This window comes from Sugiyamaella lignohabitans, chromosome C (genome assembly GCF_001640025.1).
Source record: "Sugiyamaella lignohabitans strain CBS 10342 chromosome C, complete sequence".
In the NCBI taxonomy this organism is placed as follows: Eukaryota; Fungi; Ascomycota; class Dipodascomycetes; order Dipodascales; family Trichomonascaceae; genus Sugiyamaella; species Sugiyamaella lignohabitans.
The window spans coordinates 2,092,937-2,113,053 of record NC_031671.1 but is presented as its reverse complement, the minus strand read 5'-3'; the positions used below and the strand labels follow the sequence as shown (position 1 = coordinate 2,113,053).

Genomic DNA, 20,117 nt, shown 5'->3' with positions numbered 1-20,117 from the left:
ATTGATCTCTATTGATTTCTTGGTTTTTCGGGTCTTCTAATTACCCTCTTATGATACATTTACGAGAACATCAAAAAATGTCTATCTGTGATCCGGGACTGGTGAGATCTGATTTGGTGATCAAAAATAATTAACTGATAGTAATATTTGATCGACATTGCAAGATAAGCATGTCTGCACCCAGCCGTGGATCAGGAAAGCTTAACGTAATTAATTGAGTTTGATACCTGGATACTGATGATATCATATTACGATGAGTATAGTCGATAACGACGAGGGGAGATTTGAGTTGAAGAGGAAGTCATTGATATAATTTAATTTTGCAAGTGTTTGGTGTTCTTGGCGATGGGAGTGTATATTGTCTCCTACCTCGTCTAGTATCTTACCCAGAATCGTTGTAGTTCAATTAAACAATTAAAATATTTATTTAATCTATCCTGATGTTATACTTCTTGTCAAATCTCTCTGAAAAGTTCGAGGTTCAGAAGCCGCATTTAGGACGAGCGGATGGGCCGGCTCTTGAAGGTTAATTATAGAGTCGAAACGTCTACGGACTTCTCAAAATCCTAAATTAATAGTTAACCGACGGAGGTTTTACGGGAACACGTCAAATTAAAAAAAAAAAAAAAGGTGTTTACTCGTCTAGACAGACGAGCGAATGCAAAAAGAGAATTCTCAAAAAAATCTCCCGGGGGCGAGTCGAACGCCCGATCTCAAGATAACTTTTAAACTTTACAGTCTTGCGCTTTAAACCAGCTAAGCTACCGGGAGAACTTTAGTTGAGTTGTGGTTCTGCTCTGTTATCACGCAACGCTCTAAATTCTCGAATATTGGCACATAACTTCTCCTAGACCATAATTTTATCCATAACTAAGAGCCTAGCCTTCTAAGGCGTGATTCTGGGTATAACAGAGCCTGCCTCCGGCGGCTGGGGCTCCGCCTCAGACCCCGCGGCTCCTCTCGCTGCGCTCGAGTAGGTACGCCTCGTCCCCCCTTTTTCATAGAAGTTTGCTAACTCAATAAATAGTAAAGTGGCTTCTCTTTGATATCTTAATACGGTATACGACGGCTTTGCTATTACATAGCTTCGGAATGACGAATTATTGGTGCTTTGGCTGGCATTTTGAACGTAAATTGCAAATCAATCTGAACAAATTGACTGTGAAACTCAGTTGCATCGACTTATTTTCAACTACTAGCAATTTTAACATATTCAAGGTTACTGGCTCTCTGAATCGAGCTCGAGAAGACAGTCTTTTAAGGCACATTACCCCTGAGCTCTCTGACAGGGTTGGGGTTGACTTATCGGCAGATACGTTGATTAAGGGGCTGAAAATTTCATCGCGGCTATCGTTTAGCTCGGGTTTAAAAATAAACTCACATGTTTTAAACCTCACGTCATAAACAAATCTTGCTTTCCCGATTTTTATTATTTATTTTGTTATTTATTGTTTCCGAGACTGCTGGAAACGCCTGCTTTGAAGCTTTGAACTCAGCCAATCCACAGATCAGTTTTTTAGACCGGTTTATTCCCGTTAATTAATTTTTGTCGCGAAATCGGATTCTCGGCATAAACAAACTTATCACCCAACGCGATCCGATATTACCACTCTTGACCAGGCAGACCACAAGCAACAAAGTCACCTGTTTTGTCTTTACTGGATCTATCAGTTTTTTTTTTTAACCTTTTAATACGAAAAGAAAATAATTCAAACACTCAACAAACAAATATCCACTATGGCCACTGCTAAATCACTTCCATTCATAACCAAGGCCGAGCTCGAGGCTCAACGAAAAAGTTCTTCACATGTTCTGGTAACTCTAAATAATCGAAAGGTCTATGATGTTACCGACTTTGTTGAAGCTCATCCCGGTGGTGCTGACTTGATTAGAGACTATCCTCATCACGATATTACAAAAATCATGGCTGATATCGAATCACACGCTCACTCTGAGTCCGCTTATGAGATGATGGATGATGATTATTTGGTTGCTATCCTTGCTACAGAGGAAGAAGAGCGCGAGTTGTTGACTGACTCCAATAGAAGATCATTTGTATTTTCAAGTTCGGGAGGTGACGATGATGCAGAGGCTGAGCTTACAGTTACTACTGACTTTTCAAATGATTATAATACACACAAATTTTTGGACCTCAACAAACCACTACTATGGCAAGTTTTATTTGGGAAGTTCACCAAAGAGTTTTATCTTGAGCAAGTCCATAAACCACGTCACTATGGTAAAGGGTCAGCTCCTATCTTTGGAAACTTCCTTGAACCTCTCACCAAGACTCCCTGGTTTGTGATTCCAATTATTTGGATCCCCGCTGATATATACTGCATTTCACTTGCTTTAGAGGGTCTCCATCCATTACTTGTAGTAGTTTTCTACACTCTTGGTTTGTGCATTTGGACTCTTTTAGAGTACATTTTGCATCGATTCTTGTTTCACTTGGACCACTATCTCCCTGATAACCAAGTGGCATTCACCCTTCATTTCCTTCTTCACGGTGTTCACCACTATTTGCCAATGGATGGGCTCCGTTTGGTCATGCCACCTGCACTGCTCGTGATTTTGACTACTCCTCTTTACAAACTAGCACACATTGTATTCGCTGAATATTACGCCAAGAGTGTATTTGCCGGTGCTTTTATGGGTTATATTTTGTATGATGTCACGCACTACTCTCTCCATCACGCCAAGCTTCCCAGCGTAATGAAGACTATTAAGACCAACCATCTTGACCATCACTATAAGAACTACGAGCTGGGTTTTGGCGTTACTTCGAAGTTCTGGGACCGCGTATTTGGTACTGAGATGGTAGATACCGACAAAAAGTTATAGAAACGTCGTATAGACTGTTAATGTATATAAAAAGTAATACTTGTTTCAAGAGGAGTTACTGGGAAAGATGTGGATTCTATGGTGTAAACCCCCACGCTCGACTTGAGCAACGCGAGAGGAGCTACGGGGTCTGGGGCAGAGCCCCAGCCGCCGGAGGCAATACCTCCATCCCATATTCTCCTAGTAAATAGGGGTTATTAGGAGAGAAATGACATTTCAAAGTATAGATTTAAGTGAAATTGATCTTCGGTGGAATTTCCTAGATCGGGCTCGAGATAGCGGTTAGGTCGTATGTAAGTGAACGCTATCTGCTGACAGCGGTTCATGTTATAATTCAGTTCAATAGATCTCAGCTTTTTTACAAGTATGGCAAGGCCGGAGTCGGAATCAAGTTCAAAATCAGATTCGGAGTCAGATGTAGACTCGGAAACCGTGTGGCATGATTCGGTCGATAGTGACGAGAAGCTATCACCAGAAATCGAAGAGAAGCTTGTCAAGGAAGCTGACCAATTCAAAGTTATCGGTAATGAGTTTTTTAAAGCCAGGGATTACAAGTCAGCTCTGACTGAATACAATAATGCATTGAAAAACTGTCCAAATTATCTGTCTGATAAGATAGCAATTTATTATGGTAATATCTCGGCGTGCCACTTTTTTCTTGGTGACTACAAAGAGGCGGTTGAAGCGTGTACGAAGGCTCTAGATCTTGACCGCTGGCATACAAAAGCACGTCTAAGAAGGGCCAGCGCAAATGAGAAACTCAATACATGGTCTTCATTAGAGTCTGCAATTGAAGATTTGGAATTGCTTCTCAAAGACGATGAGACTACCGACAAAAAAGTCAGTCTAGGAGAAGATGGACGCAAAGATATTAATATCAGGCTGCAACGACTTAAACCTCAACTTGAACAGAAGAGAAAGGAGGAGGCTGAAGAACTAATTTCTAAGTTCAAAACTATGGGTAACGATTTTTTGAAAAATTTCGGTATCAGTCTTGACAATATCAATGTCAAACAGAATAATGAGGGTGGATACACTGCTGACTTTAAGCAGTAGTGTTCTCACAACCATCTACATCTATCTATATATATATAGATATCAAAATTGATAGAATTAATAGAATCTCATCAGCTACCATGTTGTATCTTAATGATGCATTATACAATAAATATGGATAAATATGGCGAATAAATAATATAAAATTTGTACTGTTCAGAATCCCATTCTGGGTGTATACCTATGCCGATGGAATAGTTGCATGCTACTTTCCAGTTGTTTGTCGTAACTATTATTTGTCAAAAAATAAATCATCGAAATCGTAAGGATTAGAATTGGACTCGATGGGGTAATCTTCAGAATCTGAATCAACAAGTATTTTGCTGTGGTTGCTGGTGTCCAGCTTGCGCTTTTTCCTGATGGAAGATTTAGACCTCGCAGAACTCATTTCCTGGCTTACTAGCTCAACATATTTCGAATCTTTCCACATGGGATAATCGTCTATAGCCATGGAATCCAGATAATCATACTCATTGGCAAGCTGGTCTTCGTCAATACGATCCTGCTTATTAATGACCCGAAGTTTTGCCTTGTCATGGCTTGCTAACGCATCTGGTCGTAGTCCCTGATTAAGCACTGACTGTCCCTGGCCATCCAATGGTAACATGAACAGTCTCTTACAACGGTCAAAAGTCTGCCCAGCTCGGAAATCTTCCGATACGACATCTGACCATTCTAATCGACGTGTTCGTGACCTATACATCGCTCGAGCATACCTAACATGAGCAAGATCATCTAATTTCTTGTTTAATTTGCTTATTAAACTTGCAAATGCCTGATCGTTAAGCCTTGGTTCAGGATCGATATTCTGCTCGATAGGAAGACCAGACTCTATGATTTGCTTCTGTATTCTCTTCTGAAATACTGCATTCATCTCGAACAGCAACATCCTGCGGGCCTTAGCTAGGTTATCCATGGGAGGAAACTCAATGGGACTATCGTCAATAAAGGAAGTGTCGTCTGAACTACTGAGTTCGCCATCGGAGCCAGCAGCCATATCACCTGATCCTTTGTCACTATCAGCCGTAAAATAATCTTCATCGTCGTCGTCATCGTCATCATAGATATCATTTCTATTGATATTGTCTTTATCTGCCTCATCGCCTTCGCCTTCTGAATCAAGACCATTTGAAGATTCGTTGTCAGGCAACTTTTCCCTCTCTTCTACAGGTTCTTCTGCGTTGACCCTAACATTTTCATCATTATCTGTCTCTTTTTTCACATTTTCAGCGTATTCTGCACCGTCGTTGGTCTCATCACTTTCACTGTCGCTATTTCCACTGCGACTCCTATTATCGTCGTCACTAACACTATCCTCCTCATCAGTGGCTTGAACTTTCTTCTTTCCAGCACGAGCTTTAGAAGCCCTAGAATTTTTACGGGGTTCGGCAGAGGGATCCCACCTTCTTCCTATATATTTCATCTTCTGGTCTGTATAAACCATTGGTCTAAGGGAATCTAGACCAGGCATTTGTACAAGAACAGATCGCTGTGGATTTTCGACACTAGTATAAACCTTATCTATAACCGGCACAGGAACTTGGCTACGTTCAAAAGCAGTTTGATCGTAGCTCTTATCCACAAAATCTCTTGGTTCCACAGCAGCCTGGGGCCATTCTGTCCAGTATGGCTGAGGAAACCTCTGGGCATTGAATTTGGTGCGCCTCAGCAAATGAGACGAATATAAATGGGTTGCCAGGTCTTCATACTGTTCCCGATCGAGGGTCTCCAGAATCCTTCTACCCTCATATGCATAATCACGAGCAGCTGTTGCATCAAACGAGTTCTCGTTTTCCAGTTCTTCGTCCTCATCTTCGCTTCGCGACATTTTTGTACTGGTCCCACAGTTGATAAATGTTGAAGATAGATTAAGCATCTTCTGCAGGTCGGGTTATCTGAAAATAAAAAATTTAGCCGTACATTACCCCTGGATTTCGACCCCCATTTCCACCAAAAACTGGAACTTCCCAAAAATACTGGACCCCCCAAGCCCGACTCGAGCGCAGCGAGAGGAGCAGCGGGGTCTGGGGCGAAGCCCCAGCCGCCGGAGGCAGCACCCTCCCAGAACACCTCATGTCAGATAACAAGTTTTATAATATACAATGCACTATATACTGTCATAAGTGGGTATAAATAGACGAGAAGACGCTAACAGTTTGTTCATGACAAATTATCAATAGACAAGAAAGCGTCGGTTTTCTAGCGAACCTGGTCTGTAGAGAAGTCCAAGCTCTCGTTCTATACTCTGGAGGACTCGATATCGGTGCCAGAGTCAGAAGAGGACGTATCGCTGTCGAAATCATCGGTAAGATCACTATAGATCCAAAACTGAATGAAGATGATTCCATCCAAAAACAGTGTTCCCACGCTTCCAATAAGCCACGAAGCGTTGATGATAAGATACTCTCGGGAAATGTCGTTGGCCAGGATGGAAATGACATAGGTCAGGTTTCCAAGACATGCAAACAGGAAAAACAGGAAACTGATTCCGTCGCAAGACTTGCGTCTATAATTGAGCAGAAGCTGGGGAATCCGTGAACCTAAATACAGAACTGCACACAGGTATCCAAACACTTGACCGAGCATGTTCATCTCGAGTGGAGTGTCGTCTTCGGGGATATGTGGCTCATCTGGTTTCTGGTTTTTCGACGACAGAGCCCAGCCCACGACTCCCGCCGACAGCACCAGCAGGACAATGATGGTGTTATACAGAGCGGTTTTCCAAAATGGCTGAGGTGTTTCTAATTCTGGTTCGGCCACTACTTCCGATGTTTGTGTTCCGTAACCGCTGTCAACTTCATCTTCAATACCGCTGTGCAAAAGTGGCGTCGCTGGCGACAAATGCGACGGGTCCACTGCCTCTTGTCTCCTGTTATAAACGAGACACTGGCCCAGTAACACGATATCTGCCAGTGTATAGTAAATAGCCAGAATGATCTGTCCCAGTTAGCCATCCAACTCATCCTATTTTCCAAGCATAAACATTTCTGACTAACGCATCACAAATCGCTGGATTCAAAACTTACCATTGTAGGAAGAACGCCTTGTAGAATCGCACCAATGACATTAAAAATATCGCCGGCTAGCCACAGCACGATAAACGTCAGTGACAGACCATCGGCACTCTGTCTTTTAAACTATCCCCGTTAGCTTTCAGTCCTCGACCCTGTATTCACGCCTGATTCCCAATTTTTTCTTCTTCTTCAAGCAGTAATAGAACCGAATTAGAGGATTCAGGGAGCTTCACAAGCAACTCACATTTTCATAAAGTTGCGGGGTGAACACAATAATCCAGCAGGCAATGGAGATAGATCTGAAAGGGTTAGCTTTTCATTGACGGAGCCGGCCATGCCTCCGGCGGCTGGGGCTTCGCCCCAGACCCCGTGGCTCCTCTCGCTTCGCTCGAGTCGGACGTCTACGATCCCAGGAGCGCTCTGGAGTGGAGATATTCGGGCCGGGGACGGTAGTCGCAGGGACGGGCGATATTCTTGACTCACCCAGTGATCCCGCTCACAGCATAGTGATCTATGTTGGATATAGGTGCCAAAACCATTCTACGGTAGTGAGATAGTCGAATTAGTCTCTGAGAGTTTAAATCAGAGATCAGAAAATTAGATGGCTTAGTCGCTTATAAGTTCCGTTTTATGGGTTCGAGAGCCTCGAAGTCAATTACATTGCCTAATCGGGAGCGCAGGGTAAACCTGGTTGGGAGGGTCGGTCGAAAACTGAAAAAAATGGGGTATCATTGTGTTACCCTCCCTGGACTGATAACATATGGTTCAAGCACTTTATGAACTGGAGTTGATCCCAACTGTTGAAAAACACTCTGTACAGCTGTTCTGTAGCCAGATCGTTCTCGACTGTAGTGACTTTGTTTGACCAGTTTCAGTTTCATAATGCCTACTCTTGAGGAAATTAGTGACGATGATATCGATGATATCGATAACATGGATTATGATCCTTCGGATTTCGATCCTAAAAACCCATTTGCCAAGAGCAATCCTGTCAATGTCAGATCTCCATTTGGTGAACCTTCGCAGCCAGCTTCTTCTGCTGTAGCAGCTCCTGCTTCAGAATCTCCTTCGGGCTCTGCTGCTGGCTCGGGAACTGCTTCTCCATCTGGTCCAGATCCTTCGCGACGTCCTGCAAATTATCCAACTGCTGGTGGCATTCCTGTCATTAATAACACTGAAGACATGGATCAGTTCAAAACTTGGCAGGTCATTTACCCAGTGTACTTTGATGCTTCAAAAACTCATGCTGAGGGACGACGGGTTTCTAAAGACCTGGCTGTAGAAAACCCATTAGCTCAGACTATTATGGATGCACTTCGAACTATTGGCGTTCGAACTGTGTTCGAGATCACTAAAGTCCATCCCAAGGATTGGGCCAATCCTGGCCGTATCAGAGTCCAGCTTCGCGACGGTACAAGCAGAGTCCCTATCAAAAACAAACGTCATTTATATATTCTCATCGGACAGTACCTCAAAAGCCATCCGACTACCGATAAGACTCCATTAGAATCTCCCGTGTACGCTTCTTTGGCCCAACAACAAGGTATTCAATTGCCCGAAAAGTCTGAGCCTTTAGCCATCCCAACAGGCTGGAAAATCAATACAATCCTTCCTCTGACCAGTCGAGCTCTTAGCGGAGGCGAAGCCACTGATGAAATGATGTCTCAGATGCAGAACCAGATGTTCCCTGGTCTGAACATGCCTGATGTCAAACCTCCAAAGAAGAAGATTATTCGTGCTCGATAGAGCGTGTTTGGTGTGAGGATCTGCCTCCGGCGGCTGGGGCGCTGCCCCAGACCCCGTTGTGCTTGCTTCGCGAGCTTTCGTGGTGTGCCCTGTGCTGTTTAATGATAGTGACAATTGGATGACTTGTCAGTAGTGCATGCATTTATGTATATGTTTTGTTATTATATCTGTTATGTTCATGTTTTACATTTGTTAGACAATATCGCCGTCAGTTCCCTCTACGGCAACTTTAACGGATGGGGTTGATTCTGCTTCATACGGCGTCTCATCAGACTCAGTCTCGTTTGTAGCGTCATCTAGCGTTGTATCGGTTCCAACAGTAACATCGTCTTCAATTTGAATGCTAGCTAATTCATCTGACTTAACTTCATCTGTCTTAGCTTCGGCTTCAGTTGAAGACGGTAACGCTTCTGCAACGGGAGTTGCTGCCGGGATGATCTCTGGTTTAACGTCGTCAACGTCGTCACTGGGAATATCTGATGAGGATGTTCCGATATTGGGTTTACTCGTCGGTTCAACCTCCGTATTTTCTGTCGGTTTAGAACTCTCTATGGCCCCTGTATTTGTTGCAGCTGCCAAAGAGTCGTCGGAAACTGGAGTACCAGTCGCTTCTGCAACAGCTGTGGCATCGGGAACCACCTCATTTTCAACCTTCCCTTCAGAATCGGGTGCAACAGATTCAGAAACAGTTGTAGCCTCAGTCTTTGCAGCAGGTTCTGATATTTGCGTGGCTGTGTGTTGAGGCTTGAGATCTTCAAGTGCCTCGTCCACAGTAATGGGTCTTACTTCACCATTGGCAGCTACCATGTTTTTGTAGTCCTTCATCCACAGTTCACGTAATCGACTGTCTCGAGTTGGCAACCAGACCTTATCGTGTAAAGTGGCTACACCATACTTATAATCAGTATAGCTGGGCCAGGTGACACTCCACTTACCAGGCGTCAGTCGCTGCCAAGGCAAGTTTCCGTTCAGTCTGTGAACATAGTTTAACAGTCCTTGTTCCATCTGATTACTGTTATACAGACCAGGATTTGACATCATCAAATGATACTTGGTAAATAGATCCGTCGAAGGCTTGAACACAAAAAAGCCTGCATTGAAAGAATCAGATGGAGGTCGTGGAATTGGGTTATTCGTACCATAGACATCGTCAACACCTGCCAAAAGATATTCATCTGGAATATGCTCGGCTTTATTTTCAGGTGCTGCTATTGGATATGAGGCCGGGTCTTCAAAAATGCCGTCGAGACTTCTCGTCACCAACATATCAGCATCCATATACAGCATGCGATCGAAATTAGTCAACTCGAAAAGTCGTAGCTTTGTATACTGATCGAGCCATCTTTTTTCACCTCGCTGCATTGATTTCAGCACAGGAATGTAATCGACTTCAAACACATGCGCTCCGTCTGCCATCAACTGATCTCTCTTCCATTGATCAACGGTCTTTGTGACCATGACCAAGAATGGAATATCTTTTTGAGTCTTTGTTTTGGGATCACGAAGAAGTTTGTATGCTAAAACTCGGGTGGCATTAAAAAAGTCATCTTTTTCATTATGATGATCTTGAATAGGAAGATGTTTGTCTGTTTTCTCGGGGTCGATGCCGTCACCAAATGTATTATCAGAATGACGAGTTGACAAGAATGTCACTATTCCAACCTTGGACTTTTTACCATTGAAGTCTATAGCTTTCGGATGAAATTCTGAGTCTATGATATGCACTGGCATTATGTTGGTTAGGAACGGCCGCCATTCCAGTTGAGTGTAAAACACTACTAGGATAATGAGTGATAGTGTACAACTAGCCAAAAATATCCGGATACTGTTTGATTTCAGCATTTTGAATAAATATTTCTGATCTTTTTTGTTGGATGCGACAAAAGTCTAATAGAATCTGTCAGGGGACAGAGGGCACAGATGGTTACTAGGAAGAATGACCAATAATTCAACAAATCAAATAAATGAATGAGAATGAACGACAGCTCTGGAAAAACGCAACTTGGTAAATAACTCAAATAGCTCACAAGAACAAATGGATAAAACGCAGCAAGAAATAAATGAATCAGTAACGTAATGACAAAAGTCGATATTAGGTTATCAGACTCAATAGAATCAAAAAGTAAATCTAGCAGTGAATCAAGCCCAGTGGATCAAGTTTCTCTTATCTCACAGATAGCAATGATGCGCTAATAAATGTGATTACGAATGCAAATACGACTTCAGTGACAAGATAAATGCCTATGGTAATGAAATGAAATGAGGTGAAGGAATCAACAGACCACCTATCCAACTAGAAACTATTGGGCTATTTTGCTAATATGCAATTATTGCTCAGGTCAATGTAAGTCAAACAAGCCTCAAAAATATCAAAACAAAACAAAAAGACCACTATCAATCAATATCAACTGTCGATATTAACAGATGATACTATACAATAGTTCAACACTACTAGTACCTGGCAACTACCGTCTCGTCCGAGAACCACTAACTTGACCAGTTGCTGCTGATATAAACAGTTGGCTAATACAAAAAAAGACAGGATTCAAAAAAAATCCAGGAGTTCCAGAATATACAAAAAAGAATGAACCAATAAACCTCAAAACAAACGAAACTGGCTGAGATAACAACGTACTAATTCACGGCTCGTTAACCAACTAACCCACTTATAACTGACCCACTGACAAACTTATGAGCTTAAAACTTTGAGAAGCTCTACCTATCGAACCTGAACTAAAGCAAATTGCCAAAATAAATGTCAAATGTCAAATGTCAAATGTCGACTTCAGCCTGTTTTCGAAGAATGGATTAAGTGAACATGCAAAAACGTGATATAAAATGCACCACCTCCACTGATGACGCTCAGTCGCTCGCACAGAACGCAAAAACAGCCGATCGATGCTCACGGCATTGACTGCTACCTTAAGCACGGTCGCGGATCGTATGCAGTTAACGCTTCAACGGTGCAGCTTTGACCGACAGTCAGGCTGATTAACTGGCTGGCTAACAAACTGGCAGACGGCTAACAGATTTAACTGAAATCCAGCGGACTTTCTTGTTCACTCAATTGAACTTCAAATATTTCAAAACCACTTTTAAATAAATTCAGAATTAGTAGGGTAACTGAACATACTTAAACGGACTGCCAGACTATCAGCCGCTGCTGCAGCTTTGCCGAAACCTGTTAGTTCGCTTGACTCGTTTTTGAGACACTTGGACCAGTTAGCGGGAAATGAGCGGGAAATGATTTCATTGTCAAAAGTTACTCGTACTGCGCCACTGACGTCTAAAGTAAAATCGAAATTGACACGATTGACGCGAAGTGAGGTACGACCGCGGATGCAATGAGACGGCAGCTGCCTGGCACGATTTTTGATCGGACACGCTTGAAATAGTAGCGAAATGCGTCGGTTCTTAGATCAGCATCTGATCGCATAGGCAAATCTATTTTAAGTTTTCTGCACTTTCACACAGCGCCGACCCACCAGCGATCATGCACTTTCCAACTAAGATCACAGATGCTGCAAACGAGCGTCGGTGGACTATCATGTCTCAGTTGCAACTGTCAGTTGATCATGTCTTGACTTTTGATATTTTAGCATTTTCGCAGCCATGTGGCAATTGATTGATTTTTGAGAGAATTAGAAGAGAGCTCATTGATAACGAAGCCAGTGAATGAATGGAGTGGAGTTCATACGAAATTGCACGGTTACTCATCTCTCGCTGCTAGCTTCATGCAGTCTTTGATGTCCTTGAACTTTGGACTGTCGTATATCTTTATATTTCATTTTCTCTCTGAAAATTAAAATATTGCAATTATGTCTTTCTAATTCAGCTCTTAATTTAAAAATTTAGAAACCGATAAAAAAAAGTACAATAACGTACTTCAGGGTAAGTCGAATTACCGGTAAATTGCCAGTCTGTGTATTTTACATGCCTAACCTGCAGCACACTCATGCACAGCCAAATCTACAAAATATACCACAAGGTACATACATGCAACTCAGATAAGGCGCCCATATACCCCCTCTTCTCCCCTTTCAAAAACCATAGTACACACCCAACGGTTCAAGCGCTCGCGAAGCGAGCACAACGGGGTCTGGGGCAGCGCCCCAGCCGCCGGAGGCAGGCACACACAAACAGCGAATAAAATTACAAATCGCTAACTAGCTGAACATAATTAGACAATGGCGTACTTCTTGCGGTACTCCTCCATGCTGGCAATCTCTTCGTTGGACAAAATATTGCCCTTGACCAAGTATGCGATAAGAGCCTCGAGGTTGAAGATACTCTTAATAGGGACATTGAGCTTTTCAGACCACACTTGAACGGCCGACAGATCAGAATCGGTACCCTTCTCTTGACGGTCCATACAAAGGAAGATACCAGTAACAGTACCCTTAGCATCAGAAATGATATTATAAGCCTGTTGAATAGCAGTGCCGGCAGTGATAATATCATCAAGAATAAGAATCTTCTTGCCAGCCAATGGAGCTCCTACAAGAACACCACCCTCACCATGATCCTTGGCCTCCTTTCTGTTGTAAGCATACTCGATCTTGTTATACTTTTCAGGATTGAGCTCAGCCAACTTTGCAGCAGTAATAGCAGCCAGAGCAATTCCCTTATAAGCAGGACCGAAAATAATATCAAACTCGATATCAGCCTCAATAATGGTCTTGGCATAGGCACCAGCCAAAGCCGCCAGAGCCTGTCCAGTATACAAAAGACCACTATTGAAAAAATAGGGCGACAATCTGCCCGATTTCAAGGTGAACTCGCCAAACTTCAAAGCCTTAGAGGCAATGGCGCTCTCAATAAGAATGTTTTGGAAAGAAGAAGACATGTTAACCGTTTCAACTGACAAAAACCTGAAAACAAGATCCTGCAACATGAAAAATCAAGATAAGAAAAAAATTCAGCCTCGCAGTGGTCACGTGAGCGTATGGGGGGGTTCGCGCTTGGGGGTGGGTTCTGCCTCCGGCGGCTGGGGCTCCGCCCCAGACCCCGCTGCTCCTCTCGCTTCGCTCGAGTCGGTTGTGTGGGGGGTCCAGTTAGGTCGAGGAGTCCTTGTTGTAGCGGGGTTTTGGGTGGTGGTGGACCAGTGCCAAACGCATCCTCGACCACCTCGCACTCGGGGCACCCCACGAAACGACTCGAGCGAAGCGAGAGGAGCAGCGGGGTCTGGGGCGGAGCCCCAGCCGCCGGAGGCAGACTCCCCTCAGAACCCCCAGGAACCCTGAGGACCCTGATGGGCTGTGCGTGCGGCGGGTGTGGCTGTTTGTTTACATTCTGCAGTCCGATGTGACGCGTCTGAATGCGAGATGGTGCATTGGATTTTATTTTGGTTTGTGTTGTTTCACGGTTGATGGACTTTGGTAGATTGGTTGTTAGGATAAAATGACTTCGGAGCTGGAATTCACTGATTTCTCCATTTTACAGGGACCGGGAATGGACCCGGATCAGCAGCACACGCCGCGAATTGCAAAAGCTCGGGCCCAGGTTGGCGGTATTTCAGACGGAGAGTTTGGCAACCGTGCAAAGACTACGAGGTTTAGTAGACCAGCTGCGGGCTTGAATAACAGTTTTCTATCACCTCGAATCGGTGATGCTGAACTCAACCAGTTCAACGGGTTCTCATATAGAATCGACAATGACAAGGATGAAGCTGATATCTTGGATGATAGCGATTTCATGAACAGTATTGAACTGGGTCGTGGCCGCAAACCAGAATTCAATCTTTCAAATTTGTCGCATCGTGGTCAGGATATAGACCCAGTTCAGAGTCGTAGACGCCAGAATCAGAACCAGAATCGCAATCTTGGTCGTGGTGATAGTGGAATTGACGGGTTTGGCGACGAGTCGAGCTCTCATCAGAGCTTGGACAAAGTCACTGATCGAAAAAAATCACCTTTAGACGCAAAAAACCCGAAACCAAGTGCTGTTCCATTAAGTCCTATGAAAGATTTTACTGTTCCGACCGAGTATAAAGACGACCACAGTTTCATGGCTCAGCTCGGTTTGGACGAGTTCGCTAATGGAAAGAAAAGTGCCAAATCAGTTGCAACGCCTGTATCTGCTCGTAGACAATCGAAAAAGACAAGGCAAGTTTCTTCGTCAGCAGCGACAAGCGGTAGTGAACGATTAGCAGCAAGACTGCCAGATATTTCAGGCCTGTCGTCTATTTTCTCATCCGATGAACAGCTTTCGTCAAGACGAAACAAGAAATCTTCTTCGATCGATAATAGTCATAAAACAGTTGTTTCAGTGCCATTAGATGACGATGATAAAGCGTTGTTTTCAGCGTTTTCGAGTTTCCAGACCAAAATAGACAAGTTGCAAAAGGACAAAGTGAACCTCAAAGAGATCATAAACACACAGGAACGAGAAATGAGCCAGTTTCGAGACGAGTATGCTAAACTGAATGAACACTCTGAATCTGTCGAGTTGAAAGCCAAAAAGCTTAAGGCAGTCTCACTGGCTCTTCGCGAGAAGCTGCAAACAGAGCGAGCAGAACGACAACAACTAAAACAACAGCAGCCTTCTTATCAAGCTATTATTGAACGGGATTCTGCTTTGCAAATGTTGAGCCAACGAGATCAGGAGATCTCTAGACTACAAATGGAAAACTTGAGCTTAAAGAAAGAACTGGAACAACTCCGGGCTTCGTCTATAGCGTCTGGTTCAGACAAGGTAACACCACCGACTCCTCCTGCCGAGCCAGAAGTTAAACTAGACCAGTCGTTGCCTACTCAAATACAACTACAACAAAGTACAAACGGTGTCAGCAGCTCCGACAATGAACTCAACACATTAATAAATAAGCTGTGTAATCTCCTCACTTTACATTTGGAAGGGAACAAGCCACAAGACATCCAGCAAACTCAACTGCCACAGAGTCAAGAACAGCAAATATCCACATCTGAAGACTCGCAAACTTCGACATCAGACTCACAAGCAAAAGACTCGCTGGGAACAGAACTGGAGATCCTCACCCGTGTGGCTGAAGCGATTAATAGGTTGATTGTCTTGAAAGAACAAAAGCTCGATCAGCCTGCTATTCCCGATATTAACAGCTCTCGCCAGCCACGAACGGTTATTGCTAATGCCGGTACCAATACTACACCATCATCCCTCCTCAATCCACTCACCACTAGCAATACCCCACAAGATAAACATAATTCCAAAACCGCGACGACTAACGCTCCCTCTTCAAATAATGCCACCTACAAACCAGTTCCTACCCGGTTAATAGATCGATGTATGCAGTGTACAGACTCGTCAGACGAAGAAACCCACGAACCACTTGAAAAAAGCAACAAAACACGTCGACGCCATCAATCAAACACTCGACAGACATCCGATTCCGATAGTGCATGGGACGAAGAGCCCACAGCCCGACCATCGATGCCAGCAGACGAGGCAGTCAAACTGATTCTAGACAAAATGAGCGACGAATTGACAACGCTGAAAAATAACTATATCCAGGTGTGCCAGGAATACGACAACGCGGACCCAGCAGTTGAAAAGCGACGTCGCCAAGAGCTGGCAGACCGGCTCATCAAATCAGTCAAAGAAGTCGAGGCCAAGTCGGACCTCATCTACGCCATGAACGATATCGTAGTAGCAGCCAACATCCAACTGGACGCCAGTGACAACGATGACGATTTTGAAGCCAAGCTGGGAGCACGCATCGGCAAGGGCCAGTGGATAGTCTCATAAGCCCCTCCACCTCATATCCACTTTACATCCACTTTTCACTTCCACTACTACTAATGACTTTATAACGTTAATAATAAAAATATCATTTTTTCATGCTTTCGTCTTCACCTCAGGATCCAGCCAGCTACCAGACTCCACCCTTTCTACCCTCACTCCCTGAGATAAAAAAAAAAAAAAAGACTCTCCAAAAAGTATGCCTTCGACCAGACTCGAACTGATGATCTCCTCATTACTAGTGAGGCGCCTTACCACTTGGCCACGAAGGCTGTTATTGAACAAAACACCACCCAGTCCCTCCTGAACCTCCCTACCCCCAACTCTTCACACCGCTCTCTCCGCCCTCTCCACCGACCCTACGACCCACTACTCCCCTAAACGGCCCCTCAGGGGGTCGGGGGCATGCCTCCGGCGGCTGGGGCTGCGCCCCAGACCCCACGGCTCCTCTCGCTGCGCTCGAGTCGTTCCGCCGACGGTCCCAGCCACTCCTGCGAAGCAGGAGCAACGGGGTCTGGGGCGGAGCCCCAGCCGCCGGAGGCAGAGCCCCTCCCCTCGTCTGGACCCTGCGTCGCCGAGGTCGCAGATTCCCCGTCAGCGGCAGCTCGTATAAATAGCAGCCCCGCTCGGGGCGGCAATGACGTCCGTCATCGGCAGGCAGCTCGCTAACCGTATCAGGCGGCTGCACGTCCAACCCAAGATCCTGCGAACCCTGACAGACAGCCAGCTGCTCGACGACACTTTCACCCCAAAAGAGCACCTCCTGACCCCCCAAAAGCTCGCGAAGCGAGCACAACCAGGTCTGGGCGGAGCCCAGCCGCCGGAGGCATGCACCCCCCGGCTGTTCTGTGCCTCCGGCGGCTGGGGCTCTGCCCCAGACCCCGTGGCTCCTCTCGCTTCGCTCGAGTCGAGGACCGGGCCGCGCGGGCGGCTGAGGTGGTTAATTTTAGCTACGGGGCCCCATTGCCTGTTGTGTGCTGGTGGGCTGCAGGTGCTGCAGCAACGGCTGCGGCTTATCAGGTCAACCGAGACAGAGACATCTGGGAAGGGAAGGAGGGGAGGGAGAGGGTGCGAGAGGGAAGGGCTGGTGATAGACTTAGACTTACTTACGTACAGTAGCTTTCGCTTGTACTCGGCATCATCGAGTTTTGTGTGAATTACTATTTTCGTTTGCCCGGTTTTGTACTTCCTTTTTTTTTTTTGGGTTTTGGAAAAAACTGCTTTTGGGTCGGTTTCTAAGTGCTTTATCTTAGATATAATCAGGCTGCTGCTAGCGTTAACAAGCAACCTTTGAGGCTGAAAATTTTAGACCACAGGCCTAGCTCGAATCGGAAGTGAGATCTTATTTCTAAGGCTTAGGCTTTTTTTTGTATTCAATCTCTTCACAGGTGTGACTGTGACCTTCTCGCAAGTGTTCTGTGCTCTGTGCTCTGTGACGTCCACGCTTGACCGTGTCAGCTTGATTGATTATAAAGAGTTTTGGCTGTCGTTCATTATCCGGTCTGCTTCTGCTGATATTATTATTATTATTACGCGTACTAGTTCCGTTCGCTAATTATTACCGTTTCTTTGTGGTTTCAACTGAATCGTGCTGCTCATCGACTCGGGTTTTCAGGTTTCTGAACATATTAAATCTCGGATATTCTCTCAAAGATCTCGATTTGTCACATCAGCTGTGTGTGTTATTCGAGAGACTTTTCAGCTTGTCCTCGACTGTTAGTATCGACATCTGATTGTATCTGGTTTATTCGGTATATTTACTTGATATTTCTTGTATTTTTTACTCGACATCTGTTCGATATCTACACCTCTAGTCATTTGCTAGTTATCTCGATATCACTCTCTTGTTGATATCTCTGCACTCACTTGCTCATTCCATCAACTCATCATCATCATCATGAAGTTCCTCACACTCATCACAGCATCGGTTGCTCTGCTCGTGCAACAGGCTACCTCATTAACCCTCGACGAGACTTCGGTTGAAAGTATATATGGAGCCCAAGCACTGGTAGCCCAGGGTCTGATGGATTATTACAACGGTAACCAGACCGGTCAGACCCCCGGTATGTTCTCAAATCCATATTATTGGTGGGAAGCCGGTGTGGCCTGGGGTACTATGTTGGACTACTGGTACTACACCCAGAACGACACTTACGTCGACATTATTAAGTCCAGTATGCTCTTCCAAACTGGTAAGGACTGGAATTATATGCCGTCTAACCAGACCACCACTGAAGGTAACGATGATCAGGGTTATTGGGGTGTTACTGTCATGGCAGCTGCTGAAAAGAACTTTTCCGATCCTGGTCCTGGTAATCCAAGTTGGCTGTACTTGGCTCAGGGTGTATTTAACACTATGGCGTCTCGTTGGGACACTCAGACCTGTAATGGAGGTCTCCGTTGGCAGATTTTCACCTGGAACGGTGGTTATGATTACAAGAACTCGGTAGCCAATGGATGTCTGTTCCATATTGGTGCTCGTTTGGCCAGATATACTGGTAATAATTCTTATGTTGACTGGGCCGAGCGGGTTTGGAACTGGGCAGAAGGTGTAAACTTTCTCAACCAGACCTTTGTCAACCAAACCTTTGTATATGACGGAGCTTATGTGGAAGCCAACTGTACCAATGTCAGAAACCTCGAATGGACCTATAACTACGGTCTGTTTATTTCTGGCTGTGCTTATTTATACAACTACACCAACCAAACCGTCTGGCTCGACCGTTTGGAAATGCTCTGGAGCAGAGGTAAGGTCTTTTTCAATGAGGATGGAATCATGTATGAAGCTGCCTGTCAACCTTCTAACCAGTGTAATACCGATCAACGTTGTTTCAAGGGTATTTATTCTCGATTCCTTGGTCTGACCATGTTGTTGGTTCCCTCGTTACAAGACGAGATCATGCCACTTATCCAATCATCGGCCAAAGCTGCTGCTGCATCTTGTTCGGGAGGTACCGACGGTCACACCTGTGGTCTCAACTGGTTTAAAAATGGCTGGGACGGTGTCTGGGGTCTTGGAGAGCAGATCTGTGCTCTTGACACTTTCAACACCCTGCTCATTAACACCAGACCTGGCCCTCTGACCGAAAAGTCCGGCGGTCCCTCTGGCGGTTTTGGTGCCGCTGGTCTCAACTCGTCCGACAACGTCCTCACTGTCGACGAGCTCACCATCGGCACCAAAGACAAGGCCGGTGCCGGTGTCATCACCGCCATCGTCATCATCGGCCTGCTGGCCACCTCCTGGTGGATGCTCATCTAAAGTTCAAGTTTTGTTTACCGGTTTTATTGTGATATATTCTATACATGTCTGTATTCTTACCTGGGCTGTCTGCCTCCGGCGGCTGGGGCTGCGCCCCAGACCCCCCGGCTCCTCTCGCTGCGCTCGAGTCGTTTGCGTGGGGATCCTGGCTTCGTCTCGGCGTTGCTGTTTATCGTGACCTGATTCCTGTTTGTTTACTGGTCTTAATCGTGATACAACTGCGCCTGTCTGCTTCCGGCGGCTGGGGCCCCCTGGCTCCTCTCACTACACTCGAGTCGTTTGCGCCGGGAACCTTGGCAGCGTCTCTTGGCGCTGCTGTTTCGGGACAAATCGATATCTGCGCGAGAAAGTGTCTGTAGATGGATGTGTGATCTCAAGACCACTTTAGGTATTTGGCTCCAATTTCCCTGTGAACAGATTCTTATCCACAAACCAGGTAAGAGTACCCCAATCACTTCAGCGAGAGGATCCAAAGCCAATCA

General features: G+C 45.1%; 7 protein-coding genes and 2 non-coding genes across 9 annotated transcripts; 5 read left to right on the top strand and 4 right to left on the bottom strand.

Annotated features, from left to right (window-relative positions):
- Window positions 1–684: 684 nt before the first annotated feature.
- Window positions 685–771, bottom strand: AWJ20_4370 (the record flags this gene model as incomplete). Its single annotated transcript has 1 exon — window positions 685–771. It is a non-coding gene; the product is annotated as a tRNA-Tyr (tRNA).
- A 966-nt stretch (window positions 772–1,737) lies between these two features.
- On the top strand, window positions 1,738–2,844 carry SCS7 (fatty acid alpha-hydroxylase; the record flags this gene model as incomplete). Its single annotated transcript, XM_018881434.1, has 1 exon — window positions 1,738–2,844. The coding sequence occupies one exon, from the start codon at window positions 1,738–1,740 to the stop codon at window positions 2,842–2,844; it is 1,107 nt and encodes a 368-aa protein (XP_018734027.1).
- A 366-nt stretch (window positions 2,845–3,210) lies between these two features.
- Window positions 3,211–3,900, top strand: TOM71 (protein channel TOM71; the record flags this gene model as incomplete). Its single annotated transcript, XM_018881433.1, has 1 exon — window positions 3,211–3,900. One exon carries the CDS (start codon window positions 3,211–3,213, stop codon window positions 3,898–3,900), a length of 690 nt encoding a protein of 229 aa, XP_018734026.1.
- A 3,896-nt stretch (window positions 3,901–7,796) lies between these two features.
- On the top strand, window positions 7,797–8,660 carry SEC65 (Sec65p; the record flags this gene model as incomplete). Its single annotated transcript, XM_018881432.1, has 1 exon — window positions 7,797–8,660. One exon carries the CDS (start codon window positions 7,797–7,799, stop codon window positions 8,658–8,660), a length of 864 nt encoding a protein of 287 aa, XP_018734025.1.
- A 192-nt stretch (window positions 8,661–8,852) lies between these two features.
- Window positions 8,853–10,391, bottom strand: mug136 (acetylglucosaminyltransferase (predicted); the record flags this gene model as incomplete). Its single annotated transcript, XM_018881431.1, has 1 exon — window positions 8,853–10,391. The coding sequence occupies one exon, from the start codon at window positions 10,389–10,391 to the stop codon at window positions 8,853–8,855; it is 1,539 nt and encodes a 512-aa protein (XP_018734024.1).
- A 2,449-nt stretch (window positions 10,392–12,840) lies between these two features.
- On the bottom strand, window positions 12,841–13,554 carry URA5 (orotate phosphoribosyltransferase URA5; the record flags this gene model as incomplete). The annotated part of the gene is made up of 1 exon (XM_018881430.1): window positions 12,841–13,554. One exon carries the CDS (start codon window positions 13,552–13,554, stop codon window positions 12,841–12,843), a length of 714 nt encoding a protein of 237 aa, XP_018734023.1.
- Window positions 13,555–14,060: 506 nt separating this feature from the next.
- ppc89 (spindle pole body protein Ppc89) lies at window positions 14,061–16,382 on the top strand (the record flags this gene model as incomplete). The annotated part of the gene is made up of 1 exon (XM_018881429.1): window positions 14,061–16,382. One exon carries the CDS (start codon window positions 14,061–14,063, stop codon window positions 16,380–16,382), a length of 2,322 nt encoding a protein of 773 aa, XP_018734022.1.
- A 194-nt stretch (window positions 16,383–16,576) lies between these two features.
- AWJ20_4363 lies at window positions 16,577–16,648 on the bottom strand (the record flags this gene model as incomplete). Its single annotated transcript has 1 exon — window positions 16,577–16,648. It is a non-coding gene; the product is annotated as a tRNA-Thr (tRNA).
- Window positions 16,649–18,273: 1,625 nt separating this feature from the next.
- On the top strand, window positions 18,274–19,635 carry DCW1 (Dcw1p; the record flags this gene model as incomplete). Its single annotated transcript, XM_018881428.1, has 1 exon — window positions 18,274–19,635. The coding sequence occupies one exon, from the start codon at window positions 18,274–18,276 to the stop codon at window positions 19,633–19,635; it is 1,362 nt and encodes a 453-aa protein (XP_018734021.1).
- Window positions 19,636–20,117: the final 482 nt, after the last annotated feature.